The following is a 26,515-nucleotide window of genomic DNA, read 5'->3' on the forward strand; positions in this document are numbered from 1 at the left end:
TGCCTTATGTGCTAAATCTTAAGATTAGATCTGGCTGTGTTCAATGAAATAAATAAATAATAGAAGCTTAGACATGATGGAAATTATTTCTCTTTTACAGTATGCAAGCCCAGAGGCAGGAAGTCCTGGGCTTGTTTGTGGTTTCATGGTGTCAGAAGCAAAAAAAGGGTCCATCATCAAGGATACTTCAAAGTACAACATAGCTGCAAGAACTCTAGCCATGACCTTGCTCTCCAGCTGTAAGAAGGAGAAAGATTTCTCTCAGTTGACTCAACTATTTTAAATGAGCCTTCCTGGAGCTACCACACAATACTTGCACTTATATTTCATTGGCCAGAACACAGTCACATCTCCATATTTAGCTAAGGATGTCAAATATTTGAGAAGCAGCTAACAGTGTCTGACACAAATATGTTTTATATTCCCAAGTTTGATTTTGTATGCATGTGATTTTATCTCTCTTCTTTTTCCTTAATGTCATATATAGGACGGGAAATTTATGTCATCTCTTTGAACATTCCGATTTGTGAGTTGTGGCTGCTGGGAGGGTTATATTGATAAGATTCTGGGGTCTCATCCAGGCTGTGATGGATTAGCAGTGACTGCCATCGGAGGGGGTTTTTCATATTTTACAGCTCAGAACCTAGTCCACAGTCTTCATTTGACAGATGAGGAAAATAAAACATTGTAATTTTACATGAAATTGTAATTTCTCCTCCATAGTGGTTGCATTTTACTGCTTCTAAAGCAAAGACAATAGCCCAAGAGAACCCCAAATGATTATAAGCTTCAGAAGGACATGTTTTTTCTTTAAGGCAGCTTCAAGTTCCTATTTATGTCCTGGCCCAGCAGTAATCAGGTTCTCTGTAGCACTGGCCCTTTTCTCTATGCAACCTAAACGTGACTGATTGTATTGACTTTGCCAGGGGGAGTTGCAGGCACCACCACCAATCCCTTATGGTGAGGGTGGGAGTGGGGTGGTGATTTATTGTCACTCCTAGATCAAGGATCATGGCATGGAGGTAAAATGCCCCAACACAGGATGCTGGATTAATTGTTGCCACTTCTCTTTCTTTACTATGTCTTCTCCCCGTAATATTTGAAACACAGGTGTTTGCATCTTACAAACTCCCTACTGCATCATTAGAAAAAAAAATGTCTTGTTTTGGGTTTTTGATAGCCCTGTTAGCAGATCTTTCTCACCTGATTGTGTTCATCTAAGCAGTAAAATGCGCTAAACCTCACCGTGTTGACATATGTCCTGTTGGAACATATGGTTTACTGCCAACAACCAGAGCTCAATCCTTCTGTAGTCAAGAGGACTTTACTGGCTGGATTCTCAGGTTGTTTGGGCATGAGGAGTATCTTTTTAGGAACCTTTCTTGGTTTTTATAAGATCAGGTTAGCTGCTTGCTTTGTGATACTTAGTGGGTAGGCCATTGTTTCTCCAACAGAGAACAGGGTACATTTGGCAATGTCCAGAGACATTTTTGGTTGTCACAATTGGGGATGGTGTGGAGTCGGGGGTGGGGAGAGGTACTACTGGTATCTGGTGAGTAGATGCCAGAAAAAGATGTTAAACATCCTACCAAGCCCGGGACAGCCCCACGGCAGAGAAATTACCAGCCCAAATTGTCAGTAGTGCTGAAGGTGCGAACCCTGGTGTGGACCATTCACCCAGTAATTAATGCATTAGTGAGGGTTAATAATTTGTATCGCTTTAATAAATCTTCTGAATGCATCTGTTTCTTTTCCTAATCAAAGGTCTAGTTAAACTGAAAGCACATTTAGAGTCACTGCTAGGTGCCTTTGTAACCATAAATTATTTCAGAGATGGATTTTTGTCTATGTGTTATAACTACCAAATCATAGTTCTTGAAGTGTGGACACACCTTTTAAATTTTGCTACTGCAATAATATATTCACAGAGAGATTTTTTAGCAGTTCCCAAAAGTAGTGAATTACCAAAAGATAAACAAGGCATCGTAACCTATGTAAGTTCAAATCTGTCTCAGGGTTGGAAGGATGGTGGGTGAGGAAGAGAGGAGATTTCAGTGCCATTTGTGAGGGCCCATGTCACACGTACAAAGGGTAGAATTAAGTGGGCTTATTACTAGCATGCGTGCAAAGACCAAGGCAGTAATTATACAAAAGATGCAACAATACGTTTTTCACTCTTCTAGGATTTGCATCTCTCTGCACATGATCTCAATCAGTGATACTCGCCCTCATTGCACATTAGAGTCACCTGGGGAGCTTTTAAAACTACCACTCTCTGGACCCCCATCCCCTAGAAATTCTAATTTAATTGTTCTGGGATGGGACCTGGGCATAAGTATTTTTTAAAAGCTCTCTTGGTGATTCTAAAGTGCAGCCAAGGTTGAGAACCACTGATCTAGATAGATTGGATTCTTTGCAGGAATAAGGGAGCTAATTTTTCTCCCCAGTTTTTAGTGAATGTCATGAATGATGCTGGGAACTTTGCACTGTTTGAAGTAAAGACCAGACATCTCTTTGAGGTCTGTTCTTTTCATAATGTTTTTATATCTGTTTTTCCAGCTCTAGCCTTTAGTAGTTATTCATTTTTTCATAGCAGTTTGTGCATTGTTACCCTGAACTTTTAAGTAAATCAGTAAATAAGTTAGCAACTTCAGAAAATAAAAAGCTTGAGAAGTTAAAGAGATGTAGTTTTATGAATGCGTTATGTTTCCTTTGCCCTGCTATAAAGGATTTTTAAAGCCCAAAATAGAGCAGCTCTCATAGAAAAAAAGACAGAATTATGCTTTTTTTCTAGTTATAATATTTCTCTGCAGAAAGCCTTTTCAAGTAATTATGGCCAACACATACCACAATGCTGAGGTCCGCTTTAAAAGAAAATGCACTTACTCTTCACTTTCACAGAGGCGTGTCCAGTGTACCTGCTGAGTATACAATAATTATAGATGCATTTGGTTAATTGCATTTTTTTTAGCTGTCTACTTTTCAAGTGGTTCAATTTAAAAAATAAAAGCATGAAAAAATTCTGGTGATTTTATGCTGTTGCATCTATAATTGTAAATGGCATTTTTTTGCATTCAAATCTTGGTTAGTTAGTCATTAGTTATTGAACTATACTTAGAAACATAAAAAGATGGCTAATGTAGACCTAGAGTTCTGTACCTTAACCTCAACAAAGGATATGACTCCTTTGGAGTTAATCCCTGAGCTATTAATATTTTTTTTAATTGTCAAGTGATCCACAAGAGGTAGCCTCTTTAGTAGTCTGTGTTATGAAAGCAGTACTCTTACACGTTCTTAGCACCTGTTCTGTTAATTCACAGCCTTTCTGTATGTCTTCCCTGTGCTCTTACTTAGCCTGAGTCAGTTCTGCTCACAGTGTGGTCCAAGAACTAGCTGGACCGTGAACTGTTTGTAACTGGCCCAAGTACAAAAATGGCGAGTAAACGTTTAGAAACCTTTATAACATTTTGACATTGCCATGGCATTTTTATGGTATTTTATGAAAATATCAGTCTGCGGTAGGTTAGGGGGAAAAACCAACCTGGTCCTTCACTGCAGGTAGTTTGAGAAGTTCTGTCCTAGATGGTTCATAATTCCCGCTCACTCTTTCGCTCTCAGCTAAAGTGTCATTTTCCCAAGAAACCTTCTGACTGCCCAGACACAAGTCAAATTCTCCATTCATCACAGTTGCAGTTTTCTATCCATTTGTGGGACAATTTTGTTGATGTCTGCTCCCCCTAGTAGAAAAGCTCTATGAAGGCAGGCTGTTACTGTGTTTACGCATCATTGCATTCCCAGTGCTGGGCTCATAATAGATACGTAACAAGTATATGCTGACTAAATGACCATTCTCATGTTCTCCTCACCCCTGGAACCATGGGTGATTCCTTTCCTTCCTCAACTTGTGGGAACTCTTACTTCCGGTCCCACCTCCCAAGTATAGCCTAGGCTAGCTGTATTAAGGACGGAAATAAGAGATGGACACAGACTCTATTCCTGCCTTTAGACCCCTCACTGGTTTTCTTAGGTGTGCTCCCCTTTAGCTCCGCAGCAAGTTAGAAACATTTTCTTGCTCTAGTGATTGAATATCATTTGATACTGCCCGCCTCAGAAAACTACCACAAGTTTGAAATTTAGTATACTTTAAAAGAATTTTTAATTATGAGAAATGTGAAGTCATAGCTACATTGTTCAGCGAAATGATCAGCTAGATACAATTTAGTCTGATTTTTAAAAGATGGCTAATAATTTGTTCTCACCCTGGGAATTGACGAGGGACCGATAGCATCCTTTGAACTTCACGCTGCCTGAATCTACTCAGTGAGTTGATATCATTTTAACGTTAATGATTAAGAAACAAATGTTAAAGCAGGATTCCTTGATGGTCTGCAAACTTCAGTTTTTTATTTTAGAAGTTGGGAGAAAATTTGGAATTTAACATCCACCTAGATACCAAATACACAGCAAAAAAAAAAAAAAAAAAAAAAAAAAAAAAGCACAGGACATCATAATCACACCATAGCTAACTAGCTTGTTGGGTTCCATTATTTAATTCGGTCCATGCTGATCATGTTTCTTGGGGGGGTGTCATTCAGATGGAGCATCGACATCGGAAGAAAGATACCCCAGTGCAGGCCAGCAATCACCACCTCTTTGTGCAGATGAAAAGCCTCATGTGTTCCAACCTGGGAGAGGAGCTTGAGGTCATCTTTTCACTCTTTGACAGTAAAGAGAATCGACCAATCAGGTAACTGCATGTGGAGATATGACTTGAACTTCTTAATGTTGGAAATGTGGATATTTGCAACTGGCAGGCTTCAGGATATATGACCTTGTACATTTTTCCTCTATCAGCCTGTTTTCTCATCTGTAGAACTCTGTGAATTTCTAAGCTGCCTAACTTCTGGGCGTTTCCCCAAAAATTAGATGAAATGATGCATGCAAATGTTTTTTGAAAAACTCAAAAGGGCTGTAGAACCATAATTATTATTAAATGAAAGTATGTCATTGATATCAGGTCTGTTATTTGAGTTATTTTGTATTGATAATGCAAGGAAGACATAATATCTCTGAAATCTGAAGTTTGTTTGCTTATCAAGTTCAACACATTGTATTTTTCAAATTTTCAGTAAGCAATTATACTATTCTTACCCTGTCTGCATCAAATGATATTGAGAGACAACTAAATACTTGGAAACCTTCCCATGAGAGTTTCAGAGCTGGGAAATAATAAACAGTTTTCACCTACATTTTTTTTCTTTCTCTGTCTTACCTGTTGTAGTTCTCTTATGGCAAGTTTTCAACGTTTAGGAGAAACTTACAATGGACGTTTTGGTTGTTATCCAAAGGTCTCAACTTTTTTTGAGACTTTTTTTACGTTTAAAATTTTTTAAATCTTAAAGTTGAGCACAATCCACACCATCTTTTACATTAAAATTTTACAATTTGAATTTAGAATTAAAATTGTACCACAAATTACACATAATGACCCAATTGTACCACATTTTAAAGAAATAATACTTACTAAAATAAACGTTGACAATTTTAAGCAACAATGAGCCACATATATTGTTTTGTAAATATAAAATAATCCTGGAGTATTTTCTGGTAAAAAAAAAATTCTTTTTCTAGGAAATATGTGTGAAGTTTATTTTTAGTGCATTTATAGCCATAAAATCTTTGGTGAATTAACTCATATGTTATTCATTACCTACTAGAAAGTGTACTTTCTATTTCTTGACAGTGGACTGTGTCCATAGAATTTTTTAATTTTTTAATTTTTAAAATTTTATTTATTTTTGGCTGCGTTGGGTCTTCGTTGCTGTGCGCGGGCTTTCTCTAGTTGCAGCAAGCGGGGGCTACTCTTCGTTGCAGTGTGCGGGCTTCTCATTGCGGTGGCTTCTCTTGTTGCGGAGCACGAGCTCTAGGTGCTCGGGCTTCAGTAGCTGTGGCACGCAGGCTCAGGAGTTGTGCTTCGTGGACTCTCGAGCACAGGCTCAGTAGTTGTGGAGCACGGGCTTAGTTGCTCCGCGGCATGTGAGATCTTCCTGGACCAGGGCTCGAACCCATATCCCCTGCACTGGCCGGCGGATTCTTAACCACTGCGCCACCAGGGAAGTCCCGTGTTCATAGAGTTTAAAGGTGGTGGTTTTGTGCAGCAAGGACAGGGTTTATGAGGTGTGGAAATAACAATGGTAATTCAGTTTCAAAATCTACTTTATATACTGTCGGAGAAAATGAATCAGTGAGTTAAAAAACCCTTCCCCCTTCCCAAATCAACACCACTAAAAAGGGAAGATAAATGCCTGAAAAAAGGATTCAAGTTACAGCTTAGCACTGGCTTTAGAAATGTGAAAGATTATTTAGAGATAATGCCTGCTTATATATTGAAGTGTGTGTTAGAAAGCTTGGTTTCCACGTAGTGTAGTTTAACCAAAGTCTTCATAACATTGTCTGTATAATGTATGGTCTCTAAAATGTTTAACAAGCTATTGTTTGTTGTGGATTGTAACAGGGAAAAATGAGGTCACTCTTTTGCTCATTGCTGTTCAGCTAAAGTTTTTTTTTTTTTAATTAAATTTATTATTATTATTATTAATTTTATTTATTTATGGCTGTGTTGGGTCTTCGTTTCTGTGCGAGGGCTTTCTCTAGTTGCGGCAAGTGGGGGCCACTCTTCATCGCGGTGCGCGGGCCTCTCACCGTCGTGGCCTCTCCCGTTGCGGAGCACAGGCTCCAGACGCGCAGGCTCAGCAATTGTGGCTCACGGGCCTAGTTGCTCCGCGGCATGTGGGATCTTCCCAGACCAGGTCTCGAACCCGTGTCCCCTGCATTGGCAGGCAGATTCTCAACCACTGCGCCACCAGGGAAGCCCTCAGCTAAAGTTTTTGAGGAATATACATTCCCCTTTGCCACTCAAATTGCCTTTATGTAGGATTAATATTAGCTGGTCTTTCAGTTTTGTCTTGTTACAAACATTTTCAAATTTTCTAAAATGTTCTTTTAGGTGTTGATCGACAGAGTTCCCTTTCTTTTATTCCTACTTACTTGGTGAAAGTAGGAAAATAACCTGGCTACAGAATCCCCAAAATATTGTTTTTGTGGTCCCTAAGTTCAGGCCAGGAGCTGGGCCTTTTACCTGCTCTGGATGTGGTTGGACTACCTTATATGCCTGCTTCCCTCCTCTGCCCTCCCTCCTTCCCCCTCCTGTTTTTTTCCCCTCCACCCTCTCCCCCTCCCCTCTTGCTTCCCCTCTCGCTTCCCCTCTCCCTCCCATCTCCCTTTCCCTCTGTTGCACCCACCTGATACAGAATGACCCTAGGAGAAATCAAGCCTGAGTTTCTCTCCCCTGCTTCTACTCACTGAGTTTGGCCATCGGCTCTCACCTCCCAAACTCATAATCACTATAAAGGTGATTGACAAAAGAATGAGTAAGAGCGAAAATACCCGCTTACTAGGTGTTTGGAACCATCTCAGATTTCTTTTCTTGACTCTCTGAGGCCTCAGATAGCACAACGATTATTCTTTGAGGGAGTGTTCAAAACCTTGCTGTGAGTAGCTCGGATTCACACTGTACAGGGTGGTGTCACCGTTACCTTTTGAAGAGGCCTTAGGATGCACAGATCTAAGGACCGGGCTGGATTCTTGTCTCTGCAGTTGACTGCTGCTGCCCTGATCCTTTCACTTACCTCTGTCTTTTCCTTCATCTTGAAACTGGTGACAAGTCTTGCTTCCTTCATTGCTTCTGGTGTAGCTGATGAGTGTAAAGTATCTGCATCTTCCCAGAAAAAGGTATTATAAATGCAAGATATGATTTTTGAGGCATTGTTGTGTTTCTTCTTATATCCAACAATGAATGCAGTGTGGGATGTGTGGGTATTTTAAAATCAACTCGTATTACTTTTTTTTTTTAAATAAATTTATTTATTATTTTATTTTATTTTTGGCTGCGTTGGGTCTTCATTGCTGCACGTGGGCTTTCTCTAGTTGTGGCAATCAGGGGGCTACTCTTCGTTGTGGTGCGCGGGCTTCTCATCGCAGTGGCTTCTCTTGTTGCGGAGCACGGGCTCTAGGCGTACGGGCTTCAGTAGTTGCAGCATGCGGGCTCAGTAGTTGTGGCTCGTGGGCTCTAGAGCGCAGGCTCAGTGGCTGTGGTGCATGGGCTTAGTTGCTCCACGGCATGTGGGATCTTCCCGGACCAGGGCTCGAACCCGTGTCCCCTGCATTGACAGGCGGATTCTCAACCACTGTGCCACCAGGGAAGCCCTCGTATTACTTTTTTAAACTTCTTATTTTAGAAAATTTCAGATGTATTAAAAAGTAAAATAGTATCATGAAGCTTCATGGACCTACCACCAGTGACAGGAGTGATTGACTCAGGGCTGATCTTGTTTTAACCACATCCCGTTCTAGTCCTCCTCTTTGCCCCCAGCTTATTGGAGGCAAATCCCAGACATCAAATTTTCATATGTAACTATTAGAGGGTGTACCTATCTGTTTAAAAAAAAAAAAGGAACTCTAAAGAAATTGCCACCCCCAAAATAAATATTCCCTTAACATCATCAGATATCCATTTCCAGTCAGTATTCAGAGTTCTGCTGTTGACTGATGTATATTGTTTTACAGATTCCAAATTCGGAATTTGTAATTTACGAGATCCAAATAAAGTCCATCCATTGCATGGTTGATAAGTTTGCCAGTCACTTTTCAGCCATAGTTTCCCTTTCCCTCTCTCTCTTAAATCCCTTGTAATTTATTTGTTGGAGAGAATGGATAATTTGATTTTTTATTTCTTTTTCAGCATTCGAAGTCCAATCCAAACCATAAAATTTACTAGGCAAAAGATGGTATAGTTCAGGGAATGCGTTTGTTGTTAAATAGAATCATTAATGCTGTAATTTACAAAAAATAAAATACAATCTAAGTGTAATCTTTATGGTGTTGCCCTGACCATTAATCACAGGAAATTACCTTGTCCAGGTACAGGTGGAGGGGCCAACATGTACAAACCCTGTAGAGGTCTGATTAGGAAAGATAGATGTTTATTCCTCTCACAAGGCAGACAACTGGCTAGGACTTTTTCATTTAACTTACCTCCTCTAAGAAGCAAACAGCCAGCATTTTATTGAGCACTAACCATCTGCCAGACTTTGTTCTAAATGCTTTAAATATATGATCAGCACTGATTGTATAGGTGAGGAAGCAAGGCACAGAAAGGTTAGGGAACTTGCCGAAGTTTACAAACTGGCAAGAGGCAAAGCACAGAGTGGCAGGCCAGTGACCTGGCCCCAGAGTTTGCCCTCTGAACACCCCCTTCCCGCATTGGCCTCAGCCACGTTCCTCCTCAAGGACTTCAGTATTTGTCTGAACATTTCCGTCACTGAGCAGGATTTTATTGCCCAGGGTGAGAGCTTCAGAGACTGATAGCCCTAATAATAAGTTGTTATAAATTATTGATAGTGATAACACTGAAACTAATATAGGGCCTCAGAAATATTCCATGCTATAGAAATTGATTTTTCAAATTGAGTCCTTCTCAAGATACTTTAAGAATAGCAAAAGAGCATCAACTCTTACTGTGTGCCAGTGATCAAAATCTTAGATTCATTACTTGGAGATGTCAAATGCAAAAGGAGTCAACACATGAAAATTACCCCCTCTAGTTCACTGTGTGGAACAATGAAGCACATGGTACTTCCTCAGTACCAGGAAGGGTATGTTTTCTGACAGAGACTTAAAACAATTTGTCATTGATGTTGAGCTATATCTAGAAAGCCCATTAATATTATTCAAAACAGTTTCTGCCTGAAGCTGACCTAGAATATTAAGCCTCTGATGCATGTTGCAGACACCTGTTACTGTACCGGAAAGATGCAGGCATATTCTGACAGCATCTTGCTAACATGCACCTACCCTGTACTTCTTTTCCTTTTTAACTTCCTCATGTGTTCATGTAACAGCATCTGCCCAGACACAGCCCCTGGCAGGTACAGCTACTTTGGACTCAATTATCAGCAGAAATAACATACTTTAATTTATTTGAGTGAGTTTTGCACAGTCTTTGACATAATTTCTCACCATAAAAGATAATTTCTTAGTTAAAAAAAATCTTTGCCAAATTAAGTTTTGTATGAGTAAAGTATTTTTAGAGAGCATCTATCTGGTTGAAAGTTTGTAATTTCTCCAAGCTGTAAGGGTATAGCTAGAAAAGTCAAGGAATCATTTCCCTAGATAGCATCTGTAATTTCATTTTATTCAGTTCTATTCAGTTTATTTAACTAACACTTATATGCCATATAACACAACCATGTACCAGACACTGTTCTAAGCTGTTTAATAATATTAACTTATTTATCCCTTGTAACAACCTTATGAGATAGGTAATATTAATACAGTCTTCACTTGGTATCCGTGGGGAATTGGTTCGGGACCTCCCTCAGGTACCAAAATCCACAGATACTCAAGTCCCTTACATAAAATGGCATAGTATTTGCATATAACGTACACACATCCTCCCATATACTTTTAATCATCTCTAAATTACTTATAATACCTAATAAAATATAAATACTATTTAAATAGTTGCTTTTTGAAACTTTCTGGAATGTTTTTTCCTGAATATTTTCTATCTGCAGTTGATTGAATCTGCAGATGCAGTACCTACAGATACGGAAGGCTGACTGTATCCCCATTTTTTATAGATGGGGAAAGTGTGGCACAGAGAGATTAATAACTTGCCCAAGGCCACACAGCTGGTATATAGTGGAGTTGTGTTTTAACATGCAGTCTGATCAGGCATCACTATTCTTAATCACTTTTCTATACCCATTCTCATGAACTTCAATATTAATAGTAATCTGTTTTCTTCCGCAACCAATTTTTTACTCACCAGTGTATAGCAAGGGGTCTGTTGAGGGTTTTTTCTTTTGTTTTGTTTTTTTAAGAAACTGAAGTGGAAGAGGCTTGAGCTTATTAAGAATTCACAGGAAGGATCCAGTAACCTGGGAGAGGTTACACTCATGGGAGAGGGGAGGTCATTGCTGGATCAAGGTCCCTTAGAAGACATCAGGAAACAACCTTGAAATTGCAGGTGGGAAGATCAGCCAAGGACCGGAGAAAGGGAGAAAGGGCAGAGAGTGGATGTGCATAAACTGGGGTATAGGACTGGGAATATCAGGGGAGAGGGGATTTGTATAAAGAAATCAAACCACAGGTTTGGTTCCAGACAACTGAAATAAAGTGAGTATCACAATAAAGCAAGTCACACGAATTTTTTGGTTTCCTGGTGCAGACAAAAGTTATGTTTACACTATACTATAGTCTTTGTGTCTGAAAAAAAAAAGTGCATATCTTAATCAAAAAATACTTTATTGCTAAAAAATGCTAACCATCATCTGAGCCCTCATCTTTTTTGCTGGTGGAGTGTCTTGCCACCAGCAAGACATATTGATGGTGCTGACTGATGAGGGTGGTCGTCGCTGAAGGCTGGGGTGGCTGTGACAGTTTCTTCAACTAAGACATCAGTGAAATTTGCTGCATCAGTTGACTCTTTTTTACCATGAACGATCTCTCTGTAGCATGCAATGCTGTTTGATAGCATTTTACCCACAGCAGAACTTCTTTCAAAAATGAGAGTCAGTCCTCTTAAACCCTGCCTTATCAACTACATTCATATAATATTATAGATCCTTTGTTGTCATTTCAACCATCTTCACAGCATCTTCACCAGGAGTAGATTTCATCTCAAAAAACCACTTTCATTGCTCATCCTTAAGAAGCCACTTCTCATCCTTTCGAGGTTGAATATGAGATTGCAGCCATTCAGTCACATCTTCAGGCTCCACTTCTAATTCCAGTTCTCTTGCTGTGTCTACCACATCTACAGTTACTTCCTCCACTGAAGTCTTGAACTCCTCAAACTCATCCATGAGGGTTGGAAGCAACTTCTTCCAAGCTCCTGTTAATGTTATTTGGACATCTTCCCATGAAGCACAAGTGTTTTCTTAATGGCATCTTGAACGATGAATCCTTTCAGAGGCTTTCGATTGACTTTGCCCAGATCCACAAGAGGAATCACTATCTATGGCAGCTATAGCCTTACAAATTGTATTTCTTAAATAATATGACTTGAAAGTCGAAATGACTCCTTGATCCATGAGCTGCAGAATGGATGTTGTGTTAGCAGGCATGAAAACAACATGAGTCTTGTTGTACCTCTCCATCGGAGACCTGAGGTGACCAGGTACATTGTCAGTGAACAGTAATATTTTAAAAGGAATCTCTTTTTCCATGATACTAGATCTCAACAGTGGCCTTAAAATATTCAGTAAACCATATTGTAAACAGATATGTTGTTCCAGGCTTTGTTGTTCCATTTACAGAGCATAGGCATAGTAGATTTAGCATCATTCTTAAAGGCTCTACAATTTTCAGAATGGTAAACAAGCATTGGCTTCAACTTAAAGTCACCAGCTGCATTAGCCTCAAATAGGAGAGTCAGCCTGTCCTTTGAAGTTTTGAAGCCAGGCACTGACTTCTCCTCTCTAGCTATGAAAGTCCTAGACGGCATCTTCTTCTGGTATAAGGCTGTTGTGTCTACCTTGAAAATCTGTTGTTTGGTGTGGCCACCTTCATGGATTATCTTAGCTAGATCTTCTGGATAACTTGCTGCAGCTTCTACATCAGCACTTGCTGCTTCACCTGGCACTTTGATGTTATGGAGACGGCTTCTTGCCTTAAACCCCATGAACCAAACTCCGCTAGCTTCAAACATTTCTTCTGCAACCTTCTCACCTCTCTCAGCCTTCAGAGAATTGACGAGAGTTAGGGCCTTTCTCTGGATCTGACTTTGGCTGAAGGGAATGTTGTGGCTGGTTTGATCTTCTATCCAGACCACTAAAATTTTCTCCATATCATCAATAAAGCTGTTTTGCTCTTTACCTTTCATGTGTTCACTGGAGTACCGCTTTTCATCTCCTTCAAGAACTTTCCCTTTGTGCAGTCACAACTTGGCTAACTGGTGTGAGAGGCCTAGCTTTCAGCCTGTCTCAGCTTTCCACGTGCCTTCCTCATGAAGCTTAATCATTTCTAGCTTTTGAGTTAAAGTGAGAACCATGTGGCTCTTCCTTTCATTTGAATGCTTGGAGGCCACTGTAGGGTTATTAATTGTCCTTATGTCAGTATTATTGTATCTTAGAGAACAGGGAAGCCCTAGGAGAGGGAGAGAGATGAGGAACAGCCTACTGGTGGAGCAGTCAGATCATACACCCAGCTTGTATGGGCGCAGTTCCAGATGCCCCAAAAGAATTACAATAGTAACATCAGGGATCACTGATCACGGGTCACTGTGACAAATATAATAATAATGAAAAAGTCTGAAATATTGCGAGAATTACGAAAACCTGACACAGAGACCTGAAATGAGCAAATGCTGTTGGAAAACGGACTTGCTTGCTCGACACAGGTTTGTCACAGACCTTCAATTTGTAAAAAATGCCGTATCTGTGAAGTGCAATAAAGCGAAGCACAGTCAAATGAGGTCTGCTTGTACTTAGCGTCATATGCTACAAATGTTTCTTTCAGCTTGCATTTAAAATTGGATGTTGTACTATTCGGTGATAGAAATAGTCGTAGCGTTTTATGTTTTTCATAGTCTGTGCAGCTGTGGATGTGTGTATTATCTTTCCTGTGTTGACATATTAATATGTCAGTTAATCTACAACAGAGTATAAGTTACATGGGCCAATGAAAATGACATAGTCCACTTGTTGACTGTTTCCCTTATGACTTTCAGTACTTTGGTTACTGCTATATTCTAAGTTTCAGGACTAATCTGTTACTGTATTTCATTCTCATCAGAGGATATATTTAATAGGACCTAAGTGCCACCAGTGAGCCCTCAGCCTAGTATAGGGCTGCTTATACGTGTAAGCTGTTGGCATGGGCTTTTATTTGAGAAAACAGCACAGAGTAGTACTTCTCTAAAAAGTCTTATCCTGGTGATTAAATACAAAAAGTCTTTTCATAGTAATTAAGTTCAGATAAAGTTGACTTTCTTGCTGGTACCTTATTCACATACTTGACTGAAGTTATGTGCTTTTTCTACCATCACACAGTTAAACTCTCCATTTTCATTAAATGCTTCATTTCCATATAAATTTTATATTGCCTAAAATTACCTTCTTTTTCAGTGTACTCCAGTTCTGTCATTTAAGAAAAAGTAGTGAATATTATTGGTGAGGCACAGATTTTTTTTTTTATATGAACTCATTCTGGACTATGAAATATATCTGAATTTTTCTCCACCCTCAAGACTCAGATCTTGTATCTTGTGCAGATACCACTCTATAGTATATAAGTGGCCAGGCTCTAGAGTCAGAGGATCTGCCATTGCCATTCAGTAGCTACATCAGCCTGGGCAAATTAATTCATGTCTCTTATGTCTATAATTTATCTGCTAAAAGAGGATAATAATAGTACTTCTCTCATGGGATTATTTGAGGATTACATGAGATAATGTATATACTTCTTAGTCTAATGCTTGACACCGGGTCATTGGTCAGTAATTATAAGCTATGATGATGATGATTAAAAACGGAAACTGTACTTTAACATAACCAGAAATGATATGTGGTGTTTGGTCTTGAATTCTTAAAGAAATCATATAGTCTAAGGAATTATTATTAATTTTTAAGGTATGTGTTATTATAGTTATATAAGATTTAGAGAGACTAGTAAACAGGTTGAATGGCATCAGGGATATGATTTGCTTTAAAATACTTTAGCAACAGAAAAAAAAAAGAGAGAGAAAAACAAAGAAAGAACAAAGGGATAGGTAGAGCGGTGTGACAGAATTGAATGGTTGTGAATTCCTTGTGACAGGCCTTTGGGTGCTTGCTTTACCTTTTAGCATATAGTATGTATGGTTAATGAATTACCTCCTTAAAATTATCAATGTTTTATGCATGTGGGCAGTAAAGCAATGAGGGCAGGAATTTTTTTCAATCTCTTCGAAAGAAGACGGGTTCATTAATCTGGTCTAATCACTAGCCCCATACATGGTTTGGATTCCATTCTGCCTTGAATAATAATCCTGGGCTCCTTTGAACTGACAATGATATTTTTGATAATGTTTTTGGCAGAACTTAACAGGAATGTTTTCTGAAGGTCTAGAACATTCAGTATTATAATAACACATATATTACAATAGTATTATCTTTAAAGCATAAACTTTGACTCATATATAAAACAAAATAGGCAACTTTTAGAAGATTAATGTTCTGTGAGAGGGAATACCTTATATGCTTAAGCAAAATCCTGTGTCTATGTAAGGACCAGCTTCCCCAAAACTCTGAATTAATAAAGGTTTGTCCTAAACAACAAGATCCTACTGTATAACACAGGGAACTGTATCCAATATCCTGTGATAAACCATAATGGAAAAGAATATGAAAAAGAATGTATATATGTATAACTGAGTCACTTTGATGTACAGCAGAAATTAACACAACATTATAACTCAACTCAACTATACTTAAATAATTTTTTTTAAAAATACTAAAAAACAGCGATTTGTTCTCCCAAAGGTGAGGAAACCACTCACCACTCCCTTGTTCATTCATTCACGCATCACACAGTGCACAGGAGCAACAGTTGCGTGCCAGCAGCGTGAGGCCCTGCTGGAGACCCAAAGGTGACTCCTGCAGCAGATGGCAGAAGGGATCCAGGACACATGTGAAGGCAGCTATTTCAAGAAAGAGGAAGGTCGCTTCTTCTACTAATGTGGGAGGGAGGGAGGACGTTGAAATGGGTGTAAGATATTGAAATGGAAAACAGGGACTGGGTCTGTGGCCTTGATCTTTTATAAGGAAAGTGGGGAAACAAGATGAACTGCTGCTGGAGAGCAAAAGAGAGAATGAAAGGGAGTTCAGGGCTGAAAGTGAGTTGCAGGAACAAGGTCAGCAACCTTTGAGCAAAAATGTGATCGGAAGTGAGTTAGTGATGAAAAATGGAACTGCTGAGTGCAGGACGGTACCTCCAAAGAGAGACATCTGAAATTGGTGGTGAATCCTGGCTCCCAAGTTAGACAGCTTTTGCCAGGTGTGCTCAGGAAAGAGGTATCAGGCGGTAGAGTTGGAGTCTGACACATCACAGTTGGAAAGAACTGAGAATGGGAATCTAGCGTAATGAGGAGGAGAATTAAAGACATTACAACCATAGCTTCCATTTGGTCTCTTCAGAGGCTGATGTGATCTAATTGCCTTTCATTTTTAAGAGGAAATTAAAGAATTAGGGTTTCTTTTGAAAAGACTTAGTTACTGGGAAATTTTTTTAAGACCTTACAGGAGGGAGCTGTTGGAGAGAATAGTTATTTAGCCCACTCTTGGATAAAATGCTAATATTTTTGTGTCTATATTATAGTACATAACACAGTTAAGGGAGCACATATGATTCTTTAATTCTCTGAGCACTGCGCTAGAATTTCTTATTTCATACCTCATTTACAACTTATATTATAGTGTGATCACACAAGTTCAGCCTCTATATTTTTACATAAATTAGGAGCATTTGTTGTTTTTGAACGTAGAAAGATAGTTGGCATAGATCTCTTTTTATAGTTTTATGTTATAAAATTAACTCAAAATTATAACCTCTCCGAAGTACAGCAGTAATGGAGGGGAAAAAGTCTGACTGGCCATGCATGCAGGGAGCACAAGTCTATTTGAGAACAGAAATAGAAGAAGGCATTCAGAGGTCCTCCTTGGACTGTGGCAAGATCAACAATTCCATGTGGCCCAGAGTGCTTCCTGCTGTGTGTAGACGTGCTGGCACAGAGTTCCCTGTGGGTGTCTGTACATCACTGACCCACAGTGACCTTCCCTCGGGCTTCCTCTTTAAAGGCATGAGTGCTTTCCACTCTCGCCCTTCTTTGCCATCATTTGATTCTTCTAGCAGGTGCGTGAAAATAGGGATTGTTGTCACTTCGAAGTTAATCAGATTCTGTGGTTTGCTCCCCCTTTGGTCACACTTCTGTTGCATACAAAAAAAAAAATGAGATGTAGTGATGTTAATAGGAGAGATTTTAAGAAATGGACCAGGAGGAGGATCTAAATTAAAACAAAAACAAGCAAACAAATAACTTTATTCATGCTGAGAACACCCAGCGTAGAAGTGATCCACAGTTTTTCTCTGTAGCATTTTAAGAGCCACACAATTCCAATTATTTTTGAAATTTTAAATTACTACATTATTATAAGAATAAGTGGCTGGAACTTTAAAGTGGCAGAAAACCAAAAACTCATAGAGTAAGTGTATTCAGAACTGGCTTTCTCATCCCCTTTAGCTCTAAACACTTATGCAGCCGACTTGTCTCATTGTACTTAAACAGTGCAGAGTTTTAGAAATTGATCAGAAGGGCTTTCCACCCCTATTCCTGTGTTTTAAAAGATGACCAGATGGGTGTTCTTTTCACCAGGATTCTGGTCGTCTCTGCCTGTTCTCCTATGCCCTGTGTCTGCTGCCTATAGAGAATTCAGATTAATTTAGTTTTCCTAAATTCACTACCAATTAAATCATGCTCACACATAGCAACCCACCTTACAAGGACTTTTTTTGCTCTTCATTGCCATTTGTGCTGTAAGGTGATTCACCATTGACAAAGGACTTATTCATGATACGGTCCTCGTTAGTTCCTTTTCTGAAGATAAGACTTTACCCTCTCCTTATCTTTCTGTTCCCAGCACCTTGCAGAGTGCCCTACACAGACTGGGCATCGATGCAGTTAAAGGAAGTTTACAAGTCTCTCACTGTTGTTGAGGCAAAGTATTAAAAGATTGTGTCATTATTGTCTCAGTTTTTTCTGTCTTCCACTCCAGTGGGGACGTGCTTATTAATAAGAGAGAGAACTCAAGCTTGAGTGCACCAGCAATGGTGATGGATTTGTTTCAGGTTATCCTGTGTTAATCAGAACTGTGCTCTCAGACGTGGCTCTATGGGAGCATCATTTGCAAAATCTGTCCTGCTAAAAAAAAAAAAAAAAGTAAATAAAGATTAGCAGATAAATTTATGGACAGTCCCCGACTTACAGTGGTTCGACTTAGGATTTTTTGACTTCACAGTGATGTGAAAGCAATACACATTTACTGGAAACTGTACTTTGAATTTTGATCTTTCCCTGGGCTAGCCATATTCGGTACAATGCCCTTGTAAAGCTGAATGGTTTTATCAGGACGTAACCCTGTAAGTTGAGGAGTATCTGTGTAGCATCTTCTCCTAAGTATTTCCATTTAGAGATCTTTGACTACAAGTTAAACAGAGACTGCATCTTTTTATTTCCATTGAGCAACAGAGATTTCACGCTATTGCTGTTGAATCACTGATCTTCATTCATTCAGGAAACAATTACTGCTCTCCTTCTCGGGGAAGGGCACTGATCTGGGCATTGGGGACACATCAGTGAATTAAAAAAAAAAAAAAAAAAAAATTCTTGCCCTCCCAGAACTTACATTCTATTGATGTTCAAAATACTATTAAGCTTTAAGTCAAGAAGTATTTTTAAAGGCTAGTTTCTCTTTGTATGGTAACCAGTATTGCTGTTTTTGTTTCACCAAAAATACTTGTGGTGTCTAAAGCAATGCTTCCTAAACTTTTCAGTGCCTAAAGTTCATTTTCAAACTTATGAAAACTATGGAGCTCTACAGAAAATAATGTACCTATCCTCATACACATGAATATTTGCATATCAGTGTAGAGGCTTTGTAGCTCCCTGGTTAAAAAGAAGAAGCATTTGACCTTTAGAAAGTCCAATTGCATAGGTCATCTTGTTAATAAATAGTATTTAATGATGATTTAGATACTTTTCTTTTTTTAAGATTGAAGTATAGTTGATTTATGATAATGCATTAGTTTCAGGTGTACAGCAAAGTGATTCAGTTATACATGTACATATATTTTTTTTCAGATTCTTTTCCATTATAGGTTGTTATAGTTCCCTGTGCTATACAGCAAATCCTTATTGTTTATCTATTTTTATATCTAGTGGTTTGTATCTGTTAATCCCATACTCCTAATTTATCCCTACCCTACTGCTTTCCCCTTTGGTAATCATAAGTTTTCATTTTTTTAAGTTATAATGAATATAAAGAGTCTATCAGTATCAGTAAGCTGTTGAAAGGGACATTTGATTTTGGCTTCTTTCATTTTAAAAATTAGAACTTTTTTTGACATAATAAATGTATGAAAGACATTATACTTACTGTTTTTGCAGGGCTTGAATTACTTAGATTTTTTTATTTAGTCTGTTTTCATTAAGGTTTCTTTGCCTTTACAAAGAACTGCATGCTTCAACCCAGAGTAGTTATAAAGAGCTCAGGTTTGCTTTACTTTCAAGATTGCTTATTACAGATACTTTCTAACAAAAGAGGCATTGTTAAAAAGGTCAGAATAATTACTGTATATAAATCAGAGTGATTCCTCCCTCATGAAATGTCAAAGGAATAGTGTTTACCATAATCAAATTATGTAAATTCCAAGAAGAATAAGCATAAGACATTCTGCGTGTAAACAGGCCTTCTTATTTCACAGTCCTTGTTTCTGTTGACCAGATCCTATCATCACCTACTTTTAGTTACTTCTCTAAGAAACTTGTTTTCTAGTGAAATTCTTAATGAGTTCTCTAGAGATAGACATAAGCAAGTTTTTTCCTGAGTGGCTCAGTTCAACAGTTTAGCTGTTTCTAAGGATTTTACTTGAATTCAACAATGAGATTTTTAGGGTCTCAAGTCTTTAGAACTTATAGTCATTACTGTTTTTCTCAAATCAACAGTTGAACCAAATCTTTTCTTTAATTCATCCGTCAATCAGCAGGTGATCTGTACATCACTTATTTATAACTTTAGAAAGCATTGCACTCCTTTTTCTTTGAGCTTTACCTTCCCAAGAAGAATTCTGATTCAGTTAGCTTTATTCTCTGAAAAGAAAAATAACATGAAGTGGTTTTAAGTCATTCTAAGTAGTAAGAAAGAATCAGCTTGATGTTCAACGTTGGCAATAGAGTTGACTGTAGTTTAAAAAATTATCTCCCTTTTTCATCATTCAACTAAAGCAAAATCCTTTATTGTCCTGACAAAGCCATCCCATTAGTTGGTTGCTTAGTCCTTCAACCTCAAATATTTGTAAAGTGAATCTGGACTTGGGTATTAATATTAAAAAAGAAAACTCAGAGTCTTTCTGCTCTTTAGGCAAACTACTGTGGAAACCCTGGTATTAAGGATCCTTCTTGTTTCATTTCCCTTTAATCAGAAGAGCTCATGACCCTTGTGTTGCTTTTGTTTTAAAATTAGAAAGCACATTAATAACTTTATCTAGGAAGACTTGCTTGAGGAGTTGCTTTCATTTATTGCCAAGGAAAAACTTCATTTGTATCAGTCACATGGTTGGGAGAAGAAAGGGGAGAAGTCGTTGACCTGAAGATATCAGGCATTTGTTGCCTGTTTTCTGGTTGTATATGACGATCATAAAAGACAGTCAGCAATTCTGACTCATTAGTGCCTAGGCATTTGGGTCAAAACAGTGGTTGTTAAATATGACTGTGCTTTTAAACACATAGGGAGCTTTTAGGTCCATAGTAAGTCAGGATCCCCAGGCTAGGGCCTGGGCTTTATACAGCTCCCAGGAGAATGTTGTACACACCCATGTTCGGAGATGGCCTGGATGAGAGCCCCTTTTTCTGTGCCATGGTGAGCACCAAAACTCTTGGTCTAGTGGCCACCCCAGGGCAGCTAGCGCACCTTCCACTCACTTCCCCAGAGTATCTTGCCGGGTCTGCGGTAGCACCAGCTCCTGGGGGTGTTACTATGACAATTTAGAATGCTCCTTTGCAAAGAGTTGTCCTTTGCCACTCGTTCTAGGAAAGAACCCAGTAACAGTTCCCTGCACGGATGGTTGGAAGCGTCTTACACTGTTAGTCAATCAGAAAGCATTTGAGAAAATGCAGGAGGAGCAGTGAAATAGAAGCATTGAGATCACCTTCTATTTGTGTACTATTGCCTTTTGGGTAGAGGGCCTAGAGTCAGCGCAGCTGAACCATTCTCCTACCTCTTCTCACTATTCTCCTAATGTCTTCTTGCTCCCACTGTTTCCTCCCTGACTGCTGGTGCATCTCCCTGCACTACTATTCAGTGGAGAGTAGATATTAATTGTCCTCACACACAGCATAGTTAAATTTCAGACAAGGGACTTGGCTTGTTCAAAGACACTACTATTTTTTGGTATTTACAATTGTTTTATAAAGTGTAAGCATAGGACTTCCCTGGTGGCGTGTTGATTAAGAATCCGCCTGCCAATGCAGGGGACACAGGTTCGAGCCCTGGTCTGGGAAGATCCCACATGCTGCCGAGCAACTAAGCCCGTGCGCCACAACTATTGAGCCTGTGCTCTAGAGCCCGCGAGCCACAACTACTGAGCCTGTGTGCTGCAACTGCTGAGCCCGTGTGCTGCAACTCCTGAAGCCCGTGCGCCTAGAGCCTGTGCTCTGCAACAACAGAAGCCACCACAATGAGAAGCCCACACACTGCAATGAAGAGTAGCCCCGCTCGCCGCAAGTAGAGAAAGCCCATGCACAGCAACGAAGACCCAGCGCAGCCAAAAATAAATAAATAAATAAACTAAAAAAATAAAAATAAAAAAGTGTAAGCATAAAAGAACCAGACAGTTCTTTTTCCACTTAGTGTACCAGAATACAACCACCAAAGTGTTTTCTCTCTTTTGTTACTGTCACTTTTGGAGAACATAAATTTATTTCAGTGACTTAACTGTTCAAAATGATTTTGGAAATATTCTTTGTAATTTTTTGTAGATTAATCAGACTTCAACCCAAGATATTATCCAATCATATATTTTTGGATAAAGTATGCATTGTGTAACTTCCACAAACATTAAACCACTAGGCAGTTTTGCTTCTTGTGAGAGGGGAGCTGTAGAGTGATAAACATGAATCCATATAGAGAAATACAAACATCTCCTTGGTGTTGGTCATTCCTAATTTTAGGTGCGTTGCTCTTTTTTTTTTTTTTAATAAATTTATTTATTTATTTTTGGCTGTGTTGGGTCTTCGTTTCTGTGCGAGGGCTTTCTCTAGTTGCGGCGAGCGGGGGCCACTCTTCATCACGGTGCGCGGGCCTCTCACTATCACGGCCTCTCTTATTGCGGAGCACAGGCTCCAGACACGCAGGCTCAGTAGTTGTGGCTCACAGGCCCAGTTGCTCTGCGGCATTTGGGATCTTCCCAGACCAGGGCTCGAACCCGTGTCCCCTGCACTGACAGGCAGATTCTCAACCGCTGCGCCACCAGGGAAGCCCAGGTGCATTGCTCTTTGAAGGCAAATGATTGTCCTAGGAATGCCATATGGGAGAGCCACTTTATGTGATTAGTCAGAAGGCTGGGAGGACCCTCCCACATCTGGCCTGGAGGCCTCCAAGACCCTAGGTAGGGCCTTTCCTACAGGACAGCTGCTTCTGAGTGTTAATGATAGGAGGAGGGGGTGGGAAGATAGGAGCATCCTATCCTGCTGAGAAGGGGAAGGAGAAGCCATTAGGGTCTTCAGAACCCTACTGTGCCCCCCATATTATTTGCATCACTGGTAAAAAGTTTTCTACCGAACTATGCTGTTGAAGTACACCCTTTATTATCAGAGGTTGTTTTGAGTACATCAGAAGGTCAGTAGTGCAGCTGAACAGGTTCACAGACATAAACTTCCTAAACACAGATATGTTTGTGACTTTATTTTTTTTTGTCTGGCTTCATGCATTTTTAATTATTATTTTTGTATTTTATTGAAAATATTCATAATAAAATCCTTGGTTCACGTGACATGGGTAGGCTTGTTCTTTTTGTCTGTTTTGAGGTGTTCTGTTATTTTGAAGACAGCATAACATTGTGGTTAAGAGCTGAAACTTTGGAATCAGACCCTGGAAATTAATTTCCTGGTTCCAACCTTGACTGACCATGCAACTTTGGCCAACTTCCCCAATATCCCCAAGCCTCAGCTTTCTCATTTGTAAAATGGGGATGCGAGGGGCTCCTACCTTATAGGGTGGTTGGGAGAATTAAATGAGAAAATCCATGTAAAGCATATATAAATACACCAGGACAGGGGATATTTTGACTTTTAATATTTTTCCCCAGGGATATCTGGGGATACTCTTGCACACTCTTATTTCATTATCTTGGTTTTCTCAAATCCTTGTTAGAAGAAGGCAGGTTATAAATAATAAATAATTGTGATTATTTTGTTCTTTATTTCCAAAGAAAGAATTTGAGATTGTTGATTTATAATATGTTGATTTATAATGGCTCACACAAGGAATTCAGGTGTCACTAAATTTCTCTGGCAGTGATATTTCCTCTGGGAGGACATGGCACTATAACGGGAAGTCAAATGATGATTTTTCTCTGCTGGTAATAATATCAACTCTCATTTCTTAATGTGTCTAGAAGTGTTCTATGTGCTTATTCATTCTTTGCTGATGAAGAAGGCAGTATTCTCATTTGAAAACATATTATGTCACCATAGATATTTCCATTACTATATGTTTACTGTAATAAAGACATAGGATATGCGTGGCAGACAGTGTTAAATGGCATGATCTAGAATCTGGAGGGGCCATGAAGTTAATTATGTGACTCTCACATCTGGTGGTAAGGTACCATTGATTGAAATGTCTCTGGAGAATTTCGTACATTTCACTACTGTGAAGTAAAAGATATTATAGGGAAGAGAGCAAAAGTTGCTTCCCAATAATTTATATTTTGCTGTATTTTTTCCTAAAAGGTTGTATTTGTTCAGTCTTTAAACACTAAGGAGGTACCGAATCATTGGCTAGCAGCTGGGAATGTAAAGGTTAATAGTCATGGGCCTGTATTCTAGTTAGTCACAGTGTAATAGAAAGAAACACACATACCTCTTATGATTAGGGGGAAAAAAGTATAAATAATGTAATGTAGGTATGCACATCTTATAATAGGACACTTCTTAAATTCACAAAAGCTAGTTCTGTTTTCTGATGAGGTACCACTCTTTGACTTACAGTAGAGAATTGAAAATACCTCTGTGTGTGGCCACAAAAGTTTGTGAGAGAATTTTAGAAGATGTACCAGAGTGAAATGTCATCCACTCATTTGGTCCCCCCGCCTTGAAGGCAACATTTTGGCATTCTCCAGACGTGTGTGAGCGTGTGGGTGGTATTTATTGTAATCTAAAGATTCTGAAATGTGTTGCTGTAGTTCTTTTTTTTCTCTGAAACCATTTGCTGATTAAGTGGTTGCTGTATCACCAAAGCCGAAGAGAAATTGATTGAGTTTGAATACCAACAACTTTCACCAAATGAATAAAAATTTTATTTAATTGGCCATAAAAAGTTGTGGTTTTTTTCCTTTTAAAAGAAGTCTGGTTTTAAAAAAATTGCACGTGACTTATTTCTCCATAGTACCCATATTCAGTCTATTTTTATCTCCCCTTTAAGGCATGCTTAAGCTAAGGGATATGGCTTAGTACATATTGGTATTCTTTCTGTAATAGGATATGATAATAATACTTGCATAATCAGGATTCTGTCTAGACTAGTGAAATTAAAATAGTGACAGAGCAAAAGGAGTGTCTGAAATAGAATGCTTTAGGAAACATTATTTTACCAGAAGATTGATGAAATTTGTGAATATGGAATAGTATTTTATATCAGTACTAAAGTTAAGGTCTCAATATGTAGAATGCCATGTTGACTTTTGTATATTAATATTACTGTTATTTATCATTTTTGACTGACCTGTCAGAAGATAAAGTGACATTTGTTTCAAATGTTTCAGTAGGGATAAAGAGGAGCCTCAAACATAAGTGTGCCTCAAACATATAAAAAAGAGCACGCAGGCTTCCCTGGCGGCGCAGTGGTTGGGAATCTGCCTGCCAATGCAGGGGACACGGGTTCGAGCCCTGGTTTGGGAAGATCCCACATGCCGCGGAGTAACTGGGCCTGTGAGCCACAATTACTGAGCCTGCGCATCTGGAGCCTGTGCTCCGCAACAAGAGAGGCCGCGATAGTGAGAGGCCCGCACACCGCGATGAAGAGTGGTCCCCGCTTGCCACAACTAGAGAAAGCCCTTGCACAGAAACCAAGACCCAACACAGCCATAAATAAACAAATAAATTAAAAAAAAAAAAAAAAAAAAAAAAAGAGCACGCGGCCCGCAATCAAGAGAGGGGAAAATGGTCACATTGCTTGCGTTCGGGGCTAAAATACAATCAATAAACATTATATGTTAGTAGGTGACTGATGACTAAGAAGCAAAACCAAACACTGGTCTTAAACCTCCGGAGTTTTGACCAACTAAAGCCAAATACTTAAATCTTTCTGGAGGTTTGCATTTGTTAGTAAAATAATTTATTTCCCAAGTCATTTTTCTAAGTATGTTTCATTGAAAAAACTACCAAGGAACAATTTCAAACCAGGGATGGCTTTGAAACCTGCTAAATCAGGATTTCCACTTCTTCCATTCCTCTTAGCCCAGGAAAGATGTGGGGTCCCTCTTGGGATCAAGCTTGACTGTGTCAGTGGAGTCCTGGAGAGGATGAATGACTTCTCCCTTATCTCAGTATTCTGTAAATATTTGCTCAATTATTCTATGAAGCAGAGAAAGAATTTATTTTATAGCATTCAAATGAAGTACGAGCGTTTTGAATTATATGTGGCATAGAATTCCTACTCAGCCACACACCAGCTCTGTAATCTTTTTTTTAATTTAATTTAATTTATTTTTTTATACAGCAGGTTCTTATTAGTCATCATTTTATACACATCAGTGTATACCTGTCAATCCCAATCGCCCAATTCAGCACACCACCATCCCCACCCCGCCACGGTTTTCCCCCCTTGGTGTCCATACGTTTGTTCTCTACATCTGTGTCTCAACTTCTGCCCTGCAAACCGGTTCATCTGTACCATTTTTCTAGGTTCCACGTATATGCGTTAATATACGATATTTGTTTTTCTCTTTCTGACTTACTTCACTCTGTATGACAGTCTCTAGATCCATCCACGTCTCAACAAATGACTCAGTTTCGTTCCTTTTTATGGCTGAGTAATAGTCCATTGTATATATGTACCACATCTTGTTTATCCATTCGTCTGTCGATGGGCATTTAGGTTGCTTCCATGACCTGGCTATTGTAAATAGTGCTGCAATGAACATTGGGGTGCATGTGTCTTTTTGAATTACGGTTTTCTCTGGGTATATGCCCAGTAGTGGGATTGCTGGATCATATGGTAATTCTATTTTTAGTTTTTTAAGGAACCTCCATATTGTTCTCCATAGTGGCTGTATCAATTTACATTCCCACCAACAGTGCAAGAGGGTTCCCTTTTCTCCACACCCTCTCCAGCATTTGTTGTTTGTAGATTTTCTGATGATGCCCATTCTAACTGGTGTGAGGTGATACCTCATTGTAGTTTTGATTTGCATTTCTCTA

The 26,515-nt window shown here is 39.1% G+C and overlaps 1 protein-coding gene across 2 annotated transcripts in view; it reads left to right on the forward strand.

The window, feature by feature from the left end:
- DOCK4 (dedicator of cytokinesis 4) overlaps window positions 1-26,515 on the forward strand; it is a 489,751-nt gene that overhangs the window by 230,963 nt on the left and 232,273 nt on the right. For both annotated transcript variants that reach the window (XM_057550242.1, XM_057550243.1), the window contains exon 8: window positions 4,596-4,747. In XM_057550242.1, coding sequence (XP_057406225.1) covers window positions 4,596-4,747 — 152 coding nt within the window. The remainder of the gene's footprint in view (window positions 1-4,595; window positions 4,748-26,515) is intronic.

The sequence above is a fragment of the Balaenoptera acutorostrata genome, chromosome 7, assembly GCF_949987535.1.
Source record: "Balaenoptera acutorostrata chromosome 7, mBalAcu1.1, whole genome shotgun sequence".
Lineage (NCBI taxonomy): Eukaryota > Metazoa > Chordata > Mammalia > Artiodactyla > Balaenopteridae > Balaenoptera > Balaenoptera acutorostrata.